The sequence below is a fragment of the Scomber japonicus genome, chromosome 16 (genome assembly GCF_027409825.1).
Source record: "Scomber japonicus isolate fScoJap1 chromosome 16, fScoJap1.pri, whole genome shotgun sequence".
In the NCBI taxonomy this organism is placed as follows: domain Eukaryota; kingdom Metazoa; phylum Chordata; class Actinopteri; order Scombriformes; family Scombridae; genus Scomber; species Scomber japonicus.
Window position 1 is genome coordinate 2,482,555 of NC_070593.1, and position 12,500 is coordinate 2,495,054.

The window sequence follows — 12,500 nt, forward strand, 5'->3', positions numbered from 1 at the left end:
GAAATAAGGCTTGGGTGTGAAGTGGAGAAAAGGAGAAGAGAGGAGGAGGAGGAGGAGGAGGAAGAGGAGAGGACAGGTTACACATATCAGCTTCCTCTCATGTCCGTCTGGCCTTTTATGAAAAAAAAAAGAAAAAAAGAAAAATGGAAATGAGCGCGATGCACAGCGGCCTCATTACATTCCCAGCCACCGAGGGGCTCGACTCGGACTAATACCTGGAGTAGAGAGGTGAAGTGAGTATCAGGGCCTGTATAATGTCCTCAGATAGGAGATCAGTCTAATACCTGGAACACTAACCTGCTTCGCCGCTGCCGCCTTTCCTTCCTGCTGCGATCCGCTCCTCCCTCTCCTCCCCTTCTCCTGCCGAGCATCCACCTCTCCTCCTCTCCTCCTCTCCCCTCCTCCTCCTCCTCCCTCCTCCCTATCTGCCTCTCTCATCGCCGAGCAGTTAATTTTGGGATTAATACGCGTGGCGGTGGCGGCTGGCTCTTTTGAGGGATTTGTAGCGGAGCTGCAGACACTTATCTTGGTCATTACGGCGCCCATATTGGATTCAAGCGTTTTAGTATCTGCCAAACATTCGGCTGCGGAGGAGTCTATCGGGGCGACACGCGCCCGGGGATTAAGATAAGGAGGCCCCTCATTACGACTCCTCTCCTCCTGCGGCGCGCTGACACTCGCAGCGGCCGCGACTTCTCCTCCAGCGACATCACAGAGGAGGTACGGGTCCTCACCTCGCCTCTCGTCGTGCTCGGCGCCAGAGGGAGGAAGAGGAAGAGGAAGAGGAGGAGGAGGCGAGGGAGGGTTGTCGTCTCTTGGTTTGGAGCCAGAGGAAGAGGAGGAGGAAGTGGAGAATGAGCTGTAACAAGGCTCAAAGAGAGGAGAGGATGAGCTCAGACTATCACCTGGTTTTTGAGACAAATAGCGAAGACTATCGATTGATTTGGAGCAAGGCAACTGAGCGAGACTCTCCTTCAGTTCATAGTCAGAGTCCAAGGAGGATAAGTAACCCCAACTCTCCTTTAGGGAGACCCTTCGTGGCTTTTTGGTGAGCACCATGCTGTAGCACAGAGGCGGACCCAGGTACACTTCCTCTGTGCACGGTGCAAACAGGGTCTCCTCGTCTCTGATGTCAGGGCTGGGGGGCAGAGACAGAGAGGCGGGCTTAAAATCAAGAGGGCAGAAGTTGTTTTCCGAGTCGAGCTGGGAGGAACGGGAGGGGTTGGAGTGATGGTGGGGGGGGGTCGGGGAACAGGACGGGGCTGGGGCTGGGGCTGTGGAGGCCTTGTGTCGGTGTGGAGTAAGTGGGGATGGTGTAAGGAGCGGGGGTGGAGCTCTTGTCCTCGGAGCATTGGCTGACCTCGCCGCAGTCGCTGTCGTGGGAGGAGAGGGACAGGTAGGAGTAGAAGTCGCCTTTACGGAGGTGGAGAGGACGGTGGGAGTGTTCAAGGACCTGCAGGAGAGAAGAAGAGAGAAGAAGGGAGGAGGGAAGATGAGTTTAATGTGGGAATAAAATAAAAGTATGAATAACTTGCACACATTCTTTTTTTTTTTGTGGACCCAGCATCAAATTCCTGCTTTTAAACTTCCTGTCGGGTCAAATTGACCCCGTCTGTTTGACTGTTTTTTCCTTCCTCCCTTCCTTCTTTCCTCCCTCTCTCCTTTCCTTGCTTCCTCCTTTCCTTCCATCTTCCTTGCTCCTTTCCTCCTTTCTTTCCTTCTTCCTCCCTTCCATATTCCTTCCTCCTTTCCTTCCTTCTTGTTACCTTCCTTCCTTCCTCCCTCCTTTCCTTCCCTCCTTCCTCCCTCCCTCCTTTCCTTCCTTCTTGTTCCCTTCCTTCCTTCCTTCCTTCCCTTCCATATTCCTTCCTCCCTTCCTTCTTTCCTCCCTTCCTTCCTCCCTACTTCCCTCCTTTTCTTCCTTCCTCCTTCCCTCCTTTCCTTCCTTCTTCCTTCCTCCATTCCTCCTTTCTTTCCTTCTTCCTCCTTTCCTTCCTTCCCTCCTTTCCTTCCGTCTAATAGGAAAATAATACAGGAAGGATGGAAGGGAAGATGGAAGAAAGGAAGGACAGACGAACAGGAAGGAAGAAATAGACAGAAGGAAGGGAATGAAGACAGGAAGGAAAGTGGGCCAGATTGGACCCCTTGGCGGTCCAGTTCCGGCCCACGGGTCACATGTTTGACACCCTTGTCCTCGACTTTCAACACTGTGATGACAAACTGACCCCCCCCCCCCTCACTCCCCCCTCCCCCCCAAAAAAAAAAAAAGAAGTATGAAAAGTTGTGAGTGAATTTGCTCAGTGAGTTAGAGTAATTCAATAAATCGCATCACAGACCGTAACTTTTAGGATGTAATGACTAATAATTCCTTCAGTATCTGTTTCAAGTGAAGTCATCTAAAAGCTAATCAGTTTCCACATTATTCTCTCAGAGGAGAAACTAAATCAGCCTGAACGCTTCTCCTCCTCATGTACCAAAAAAAAAAGTGTAAAATATAAACACACCAAATATTTAAATTTGTTTTAAATATGCAAATTAAAGCTGGATTTTGGTTTTCTGAATGAAATGTGTAACACACATAAACCAACTTTTTATCTTATCTACTTGAGTTCCTTCCTTCCTTCCCTCCCTCCCTCCCTCCTTCCTTCCTTCCTTCCTTCCTTCCTTCCTTCCTTCCTTCCTTCCTTCCTTCCTTCCTTCCTTCCTTCCTTCCTGTCTTATTTTATTTCCTTCCCTCCTTCCTGTATTATTTTCCTTCCTTTCCTTTTTCCTTCCTTCCACCTGTCATTCCTCCCTTTCTTCCATCTTTCCTTCCTGTCTTATTGTCCTTCCTTTCATCCTTCCTTCTTTCATTCCCTCTTTCCTTCCTGTTTTATTTCCCTTTCTTCCATCCTTCCTCCTTTACTTCTTTCTTTCCTTCCTTAATCCTGTCTTATTTTCTTTCTTTCCTTCCTTCCTTCCCTCTTTTCTTCCTGTCTTGTTTTTTTCCTCCATCCTTCCTCCTTTCTTTCTTTCCTTCCTTCCCTCCCTCTTTTTCCCAGTCAACATGAGATCAAACCCGGCTATATGTGGCCCTTAAATGCTCTCGGAGGTCAAACATGTTTTCCAGAGTTTATACTGCACCTTGTCTTTGATCTGTGACAGAGAAGCAGGATTCTGGTCTGAGCCGGACCCGCTGATCTCGCTCTGGTTCGGCTCTTCGGTCTCTTTGCACTTCAGCGCCAACGAAGTCATATCAATGATCTCCATCACAAAGTCGTGCACGTTCTCCTTCTTGCTCTCCTCTGCTCCGCGAGGATGGAGGCTGCAGCAGGAGGAGAGAGAGCTGTGCCGCTTCTTAGGAGGAAGGGACGATTCTTTATCTCTCACTTCTCTTCTGCTCTCCTCCGTCACGAAAGACGAGAACTTGAACTTCTCCTGGATGGTGATGGCTTTCCGACCGCCGTTGTGGGATCGACAGTCCTCGATCGGAGAGAGTGACGGAGGCGAGGGGACGGAGGCGCTGTGGCAAGGTAACTCCCCTCTCAGCTGTCCCACCAATGAGGAGGCACGGACTGACGGGAAGGGGAGGAGCTCACAGGACGGAGACGGAGAAAGCTGCTTCGTCGAGCTCGATTCCGTTTTAACGATGAAGTCGTCGACGTCTTGGATCGGCTCGCCTGATTTGGGAAACACGTACGCCTCCCTGAGCGACTCGCCTTTCTTCGTGAACACGCTGGACTCCTCTCGGAGGAGCTCGTCGTCTTCGTCTTTCCCTTTCAAACAGCTCTGGTCCACGTTTCCGTTTTCCACGTCGTCCACGAACTGGCTGATGTAGCTCCTCGTGATGTTCCTCCTGTTCTCCACCTCTTCCTCTTTTTCTTTCTTGTCCCGTTTCGTTTTGTTGTTGCCGCTGTTGCTGTTGGGAGCCGAGCGGTTCAGGAAGCGGCGCTGCTCCTTGTTCTGAGAGGAGGAAGAGGAGGAAGAGGAGGAGGTGAAGTTGGAGGGCAGATTGGTCCCACACTGCAGCTCGTCCCGGAGGCCTGCTTCTGTTTTCGAAGCGGAGGAAGAGGAAGTGCGAGGAGGTCTTATCCAACTCTGCAGCTCCCTCTTCATGTACTCCAAGCCGAGCACGTACGATCCTTCCATCTCCTCTTCATCCTCATCCTCGTTGTCGTCGTTACCGGAGGAGGCGCCGCTCAACCGCTCCTCCTCTTCCTCTTCGTCCTCTCCGTCCCGAACGCCGAGCTCCTCCTCGGTGAGCGTGAGCGTCGAAGAAGAGAGAAGATCACTGTCGTCCTCGTCTTCATCCGTGCACGCCGACACGTTCACCACCATGCTCAGGCTCGCCGCGTCCGCCTCGTCCATCCCTTGTCTGTTTCCGTGGCAACGCTTCCTACAGGAGCCCGAGTTGGCGTTGGCCCCCGCGGCCATGTTGGGATCCAAAAAGAGGTGGCGGTGACTTTTGAGCGCGGCGAAATCTTCTGAACCCAGAGACGAGTCTTCGGCGCTGCTGAGCTCGGTCAGCGAGGCTGTTGCAGAGCTCTCGTTGATCAGCGACGGAGGACCTTTCCGCGAGGAGCCCGAAATCCCAGAGAGAGGGCTGTGTCGTCCACCGAGGGAAGGAGAGGCGGGGAGTCGTCGGCTCTGCTGCGGAGAGCTGCTCCGGAGTGTGATATCAGAAACGCTGCGGGTCATCTTCCCCGCGAGAGGACTCTGAATGTTCTCCAGACGCTTCAGGAGATCCAGAGTTCTCCGACTGAGTTCTCCAGACGACGGTTCTCCCGGTGCTCCTTCGTTGGTCGTCTCTTTGCTCGCTTCGCCGCTCTCCACGTCTCGGCTCTGACCCAGGTCCAGCTCCCCGAGGCTGGCCAGGCTGCCGGTGGTCTCCTCCACTTCGACGCTGCGGCTCGGGACCAGGCCGCTCTCCACAGAGGCGCTACGTTGCAGGAGGGAATCTTTGGACGGGAATAACTCGACACCGAGAGCCAGCAGGGATTCAAGAGACGAACCCTGAGATAAAATTGGACTCGATGCCCGGCGGCGGAGCACGGGAGGAGTCTCCCGTGCGGGCAACTGCTCAACTTTGACTTGTGTATCATCACAGCGGGGCAGGAAGGACTTAGGTGAATCTACGCTGAGTGGTCCAACCTCAAAATCGGAGTCGGAGTCAGCAGGCGTTAAGATCCCGCGCCCGTTGATTAGGATCTCCACCGCTTCGCCTCCTCCTCTCCTGTGCCTCCTCTTTTTCTCCTCTTCTCTGTTTCTTCTGCTCTCGCTTCGGATTTCTTCCCTCCTCCGTCTTTGGTTGTAGTCTTTGTGCAGAGTAACGTGAACCACAGTCTCATCTCTCTCCTCCACCTCTTCCTCTACCTCCTCCACCTCTTGGATTTCAGAGTTGTTGGTAAGCGTTTCGGTATCGCCCGTATCGCTGACGATCCCGCTCTCGCTCTCTGACCGCCGACTATTCCCCGACTGGCCGCTTCCCCTCCCGCCTTCCCTCTCGCTTTCCCCTTCTTTACACCCAACAAACCACTCTCCTCCTCCTCTGTAGTTTGGCATCAGATCTCCGAGGATGTCAGGGAGCGACTCCATGGAGGAGAAGGAGGAGTCTTTGCTCAGACTCTTCAGCAGCAGATGTTGTTTCCTTTTTCCTGCTTTGGTTTTGTGCATCGTGGAGGAAGTGGAAGGAAGCGGAGGCTGTTTGTATAACTCCACATTATGGAGGCTGTACACCTGGTAGACGTTATTATTGTTGGGGGGAAGAATTTGGGAGCCAACGCCGGGCTCAATCAAGGCTAAAAGACTCTGATGAGCTCGGTCGTCTCTCCGGATCCTGCTCGGTTGATCCCCGTTGGACAGAGCGGCATCTAAAGGCAGATTTGGTTGTGCGTGGAGGTTAAGTGTGAGATCTGATTCGGGTTCTTCTTCTTCTTCTTCTTCTCTCGGTTCTGGTTCTGTGATTGTCATATCGGTTTCGTCCCACTCCCAGGAGTCGTCTGGAGCCGGCGCTACCACCGGGCAAGATGGGACGGGGCTGATCTGGTGGAGGTCGATGAGTCCAGGCTCCAGGAAGTTACCGGGAACCTGAAGATAAAAGGAGAGAGAAGAAAAGAAAAGGAAATGTTTGATGAGGATAAAAAGGGAAATTAGGCATCTCTGTGGCCAAAGCATAAAATCATGAACTCTGAATGTTCAAGGTTTTAATCCTGCTGCATGTCAGAATATTCTCTTTCTTTAAAAAAATACTTTTTTTCTCAAGGACCTGTTGTCCTTGAGTCAAGGAAGGAAGGGAGGAAGAAGGAAGGAAGGAAGGAAGGGAGAAGTAAGGAAAGGAGGGAGGGAGGAAGGAAGAAGGAAGGAAAGGAGGGAGGAAGGAAGGGAGGAAGGGAGAAGTAAGGAAAGGAGGGAGGGAGGAAGGAAGGAAGAAGGAAAGAAAGGAGGGAGGAAGGAAGGAAGGGAGGAAGGAAGGAAAGAAGGACAGAGGAAAGAAGGAAGGGAGGTAGGTGGGGGAGTAAAGAAAGAGAGAAGGAGGGAGGAAGGAAGGAAGGAAGGAAGGAAGGAAGGAAGGAAGGAAAATGGAAGGAAGGGAGGAAGGAAGGAATGAAGGGAGGAGGGAAGGAAAGAAGGAGGGAGGAAGATAATTATTTCAACTTTAAAATAAACACCAAGAAGTCACCTCTGTCCACTGTGTGTGTGTGTGTGTGTGTGTGTGTGTGTGTGTGTGTGTGTGTGTGTGTGTGTGTGGTCATATAAACACCAGCAATTCAGCTATAAACTGTTACAAAAAAAAAAATTACAGATATGAATTATATACAAGGTTTTCGCGGGTCATCAAATACTTCAGTTTGATGGTCTGATTCTGATTGGAGGCCTCTCAACGTGTGTGTTTCTGAATGCGTCTCCATGCAGTGGAGAAACCCAGTTCAGTCATTACCCCCCCCCCATCTCCCTTATCAGCACGAGGGGAAGTCAAGGAAGGAAGGGAGGAAGAAGGAAGGAAGGAAGGAAGGAAAGGAGGGAGGGAGCAAGGAAGAAGGAAAGAAAGGAGGGAGGAATGAAGGAGGGGAGGAAGGGAGGAAAGGAGTGAGGGAGGAAGGAAGGGAGAAGTAAGGAAAGGAGGGAGGAAGGAAGGAAGGAAAGGAGGGAGGAAGGAAGGAAAGGAAGGACAGAGGAAGGAAGGAGGGAAGGAGGGAAGGAAGGAAGGAGGGGAGGAAGGAAGGAGGGGAGGAAGGAAGGAAAGAAGGACAGAGGAAAGAAGGAAGGAAGGAAGGTAGGGGGAGTAAAGAAAGAGAGAAGGAAGGAGGGAAGGAAGGAAGGAGGGGAGGAAGGAAGGAAAGAAGGACATAGGAAAGAAGGAAGGGAGGAAGGTAGGGGGAGTAAAGAAAGAGAGAAGGAGGGAGGAAGGAAGGAAGGAAGGAAAGATGGAAGAAAAGATGGAAGGAGTGTGTGTGTGTGTGTGTGTGTGTGTGTGTGTGGTCATATGAATACAATATGAATTATATACAAGGTTTTCGCGGGTCATCAAATACTCCAGTTTGATTGGATTAGTCTGATTCTGATTGGAGGCCTCTCAACGTGTGTGTTTCTGAATGCGTCTCCATGCAGTGAGAGAAACCCCCCCCCCCCCCCGCCCCCCATCTCCCTTATCAGCACGAGGGGAATAAACACAAATCTAATAGAAATTCATTACACAGACCCACACACACACACACACACACACACACACACACACACACACACACACACACACAGAGAGCCAACTAGTTTATTAGATTAATAGGCTATGAATGGCTAATACGAATTACTCCCCTCTCTTGTTAACGAGACGCGGAGCAATTTGTATAATTATGTGTGTGGAAGGGAAGAATTCCTGTGTCTAAGCATATTTTTAGACAGCCGAGCTTTTCTGAAGGCTTTTGATTACGTATTTACTTTGGGGGGGGGGTTTTCAGCAGCTTTTCGTTTCAGCTCTTTCTTATTTTTCTTTTTTTTTTTTTTTCCAGAAGTCGTCTTTTTTTTTTTTTTTTTTTTTTTGAATAATTCATCGCTTTTTGTTCCAGAGCGGGAATAATTTGTGTTTGTGAGATTTATGAGCAATTGCTTTTGGGGGGGGGTGGGTTTGATTTTTAAATGATCACAGAGTCAGTGTTTTGTCAGAGTCAGTGTTGTGTCAGTGTTTCTGTTTCCAACAAAAAAAAAAAGAAGAAGAAGAAGAAGAAGAAAAGTCGGGTCCTGAGTCAAGACGGCAGCTGTGTGTGTGTGTGTGTGTGTGTGTGTGTGTGTGTGTGTGTCTGTGTGTGTGTGTGTGTGTGTGTGTCCATCAGGTTTTAAACTCTTCGTCCTGTTTAAAAGTAACTTTATTTATACTTAGAAAAGTTACAAAGGTTCATAATTAGTCTTAACCTCGTGTCGTCCTCTCGGGTCAAATTGACCCCGTCTGCTTTGACTGTTCCTTACTTACTTCTCTCCTTCTTCCTTCCTTCCTCCCTCCTTTCCTCCCTTCCTGCCTTCCTCCCTCCTTTCCTCCTCCTTTCCTTTCATCATCCCTCCTTTCCTTCATTCTTCCCTCCTCCCTCCTTTCCTCCCTCCTTCCTTTCCTTCCATCATCCCTCCCTTCCTTCGTTCTTCCCTCCTCCCTCCTTTCCGTCCTTCTTCCATCCTCCCTCCTTTCCTTCCATCCTCCCTCCCTTCCTTCGTTCTTCCCTCCTTTCTTTCGTTCTTCCATCCTCCCACCTTTCCTTCCATCCTCCCTCCTTTCCTTCCATCCTTCCTCCCTACCTTCCTTGACTCGAGGGAAAAGAAGAAGAAGAAAAGTCGGGTCCTGAGTCAAGACGGCAGCTCTCAGGATAAAGAAAAAAGGAAGTGGGGATTTTTTAAAACATTATCTTTGTAAAGAGTTTAAAGTTAAAATAAGAACTAATACTCACACAGTGTTTGACAGCAGGAAATAAAACATTACATGCTTTTAAAGTAACAGGAAGTAACTTTATTTCCTTTTAAAATCACACTGTATTTCTCTTCTGTTTAAACTAATTTGGCTTTAAATATGTTTAGTTTTATGCATCAGGGTTTTATATCTCCTCCTACTAAAGAATTGTAATGTTTAATATTTGATAGTAATAAATAATAAATCACTAAACATGCGTTTAAAGTGACAGGAAGTAACTTTATTTCCTTTTAAAATCACACTGTATTTCTCTTCTGGGTTTAAATATGTTTGGGTTTAAATATGTTTAGTGAAAGTTCAATAAAACAATTTTCTTTGTAAAAATCAGCATCATGTTCTAGTATTTGAATATATCACTTAATGATCAGCTGGAACCGACCGGCCACCGCCTAATTTACGTGGCAACAGTTGGATAAGGGGAGTACCGGGACTTATTTCTTCCCACTTAAAGCACTGTCTAAAGACTAGTGTTTACAGCCTCATCCTCTCTATCGCTCTCTCTATCGCTCTCTCTATCGCTCTCTCTATCGCTCGCTCTCTCGCTCTCTCTCTCTCTCTGTCTCTCTGTCTCTCTCTCTCTCTCTGTCTCTGTGTTTGTGTCTTTTTGGGGATGGGACCCTTTTTTTCCCCCATCCCAAGGAAGGTTGGAAAAGAAGACAAGAAGATAGGAAGGAATGATGAAAGGAAGGAAGGAAGGAAGGAAGGAAGGAAGGAAGGAAGAAAAGAAAGGAAGGTTGGAAAAGAAGACAAGAAGATAGGAAGGAATGATGAAAGGAAGGAAGGAAGGAAGGAAGGAAGAAAAGAAAGGAAGGTTGTTAAAGAAATAATAATAATAATAATAATAACTTTATTTTGTATAGCGCCTTTCATAAAACCCAAGGTCGGAAAGACAGGAAGGAAAGAAGGTAGGAAGGAAGGAAGGAAGACATGAAGGAAAGATGGAAGGAAGGGACAAAGGACAGATGGACGGAAAGGAGGAAGGAAGAAAAGATGGATTAAGATGCAGAATAAAATCTAAATAAAAGTCTGCGTGCTTCTTTAAAGTGTCTAAAGATGGAAGTCAAAGGTCCTGGAAGCTGTAAAAAAAAAAAAAAAGTCTCTCTCTCTCTCTCTCTCTCTCTCTCTCTCTCTGTGTTGTGTGTTTTTTGGGGATGGGACCCTCTTTTTTTCCCCATTAGCTCTGGTTTGACTGCTCCCATTTGTTAGCATAGCATCTGCTGGAAAGCCCAAGGAGAGCTCGGCTATCTAGCAGCGTCTGGGTGATTATTCATGTTCCTGTTCTCCTCCTGGAGCTGCTGGAGGAGTCTCTGCTGGCTCTCTCTCTCTCTCCCCATCTCTCTCTCTCTCTCTGTCTCTCTCTCTCTCTCTCTCTCTCTCCCCATCTCTCTCTCTCTCTCTCTCTCCCCATCTCTGTCTCTCTGGCTCTCTCTCTCTCCCCCCCATCTCTCTCTCTCTCTCTGTCTCCCCATCTCTCTCTCTCTGGCTCTCTTCCTCCCTCTCTCTCCCTCTCTTTCTCTCTCTCCCCATCTCTCTCTCTCTCTCTCTCTCTCCCCATCTCTCTCTCTCTCTCTCTCTCTCCCCATCTCTCTCTCTCTCTCTCTCTCTCTCCCCCCATCTCTCTCTCTCTGTCTCTCTCTCCCCATCTCTCTCTCTCTGGCTCTCTCCCTCTCCCTCTCTCTCCCCATCTCTCTCTCCCCACCTCTCTCTCTCTGTCTCTCCCTCTCTCTCTCTCTCTCTCTCCCCATCTCTCTCTCTCTCTCTCTCTGTCTCTCTCTCTCTCCCCATCTCTCTCTCTCTCCCTCTCTCTCTGTCTCTCTCTCTCTCTCTCCCCATCTCTCTCTGTCTCTCCTTCTCTCTTCCTCCCTCTCTCCGTGCTGTACTCGGGTTGTTAAAGTGCTGAGGGAGCCTCGGCGGCGTCACCGCTCTGATTCAAACCGAATAGAAGCTTGTAGATAAATCACCTCTCCATGCAGAGTGGAGGAGCAGACAGGCCGCTTTTTGAATGTAATTGCAAAAAAAAAAAAAAAATGAAATGAATGAAAACTCTTCCATATGTTGCTCATAACTCCTCGCTAAAAAAAAAAAAGTCCTAATCACGAGGGAAAGTGTTTCTAAAATATAATTTCCATATATTACGTCGTCGTCGGTGTCGGATTTACACAGGTAGACTTTATGAAACTTCACCCCTTCCTTCCTTCCTTCCTCCTTTCCTTCCTTCCTCCCTCCCTCCCTTCCTTCCTTCCTTCCTCCTTTCCTCCCTCCCTCCCTCTTTACTCCTTTCCTTCCTTCCTTCCTTCCTTCCTCCTTTTTTTCCTTCCTTCCTTCCTTCCTCCTTTATTTCCTCCCTCCCTCCCTCCTTACTCCTTTCCTTCTTCCTCCCTCCCTCCCTCCTTTCCTTCCTTCCTTCCTCCTTTCCTTCCTCCCTCCTTACTCCTTCCTTCCTTTCTTCCTCCCTCCTTCCCTCGTTACTCCTTTCCATCCTCCCTCCCTCTTTACTCCCTATCTTCCTCCTCCCTCTTTACTCCTTTCCTTCCTTAAGAAAAGCAGCTTTACAACAAAATAAATGACACCCTTTCACATTAAAAGCACCTAAAAGGAGCATATATATATATATATATATTTAAACTCTGTTGCTTATTGTCACAACCTTTATTTATCATCTTTTATTCTAAATTAGGGTAAATTAGGCTGATTATTGCTTCATTAAATCTATAAAATAGTGCTGAACGATATCCGTCATCACAAGTTCTCAGAGTTCAAAGTGACAAATTCAACTTCAACTTCCTGTCTGAGCGAGAATCCAAAACCGAGAGAGAGAGAGAGCGAGAGAGAGAGAGAGAGCGAGAGCAAGAGAGGACGATCGTTTTATCACCGAGCAGAAGTGTTCATTTATAAACTAAACCACACACATATATATTCCTCCTCTGCTTCTCTCTCTCTCTGTCTCTCTCCCTCTCTCTCCGTGTCTCTCTCTCTCTCTGTGTGTGTCTCTCTCTCTCTGCTTCTCTCTCTGTGTCTCTCTCTCTCTCTCTCTGTATCTCTCTCTCTCTCTCTCTCTCTCTGCCCCCCCCTCTCTCTCTATTCCTCTCCCATCTCCAGTAGAAGTGAAATTACTCTCCAGCCAGGCAGCGAGGTCAGAGTGTCTGGCCTGTTATTTGTCTTGTCCTCCTTTGCAATATGTGTGTGTGTGTGTGTGTGTGTGTGTGTGTGTGTGTGTGTGTGTGTGTGTGTGTGTGTGTGGTCTGTGTGTGTGTGTGTGTGTGTGTGTGTGTGTGTGTGTGTGTGTGTGTCCTTCCTCCATCCAGCAGCACATGAGCAGCAGCATTAGACTGTTTCTTCACTTATTTTCACATTTATAAAAAGAGCCATCAGGATTTAAAAACTTTATTTATACTACTAAAAGTTACAAAGGTTCATAATTTGTCTTCCTCCCTCCTTCTTTCCTTTCCTTTCCTTCCTTCCTCCCTCCTTTCCTTCCTTCTTCCATCCTCCCTCCTTTCCTTCCATCCTTCCTCTCTTTCTTCTGTCCTTCCCTTCCTCCCTTACTTCCTTGACTCGAGGACAACAGGAG

At 48.5% G+C, this 12,500-nt stretch overlaps 1 protein-coding gene across 1 annotated transcript in view; it reads right to left on the reverse strand.

Moving 5' to 3' along the window:
• akap6 (A kinase (PRKA) anchor protein 6) overlaps positions 1 to 12,500 on the reverse strand; it is a 203,472-nt gene that overhangs the window by 48,526 nt on the left and 142,446 nt on the right. The window contains 4 exon segments of the mRNA XM_053336210.1: positions 298 to 1,261; positions 1,263 to 1,453; positions 3,124 to 3,610; positions 3,674 to 6,066. Coding sequence (XP_053192185.1) covers positions 298 to 1,261; positions 1,263 to 1,453; positions 3,124 to 3,610; positions 3,674 to 6,066 — 4,035 coding nt within the window.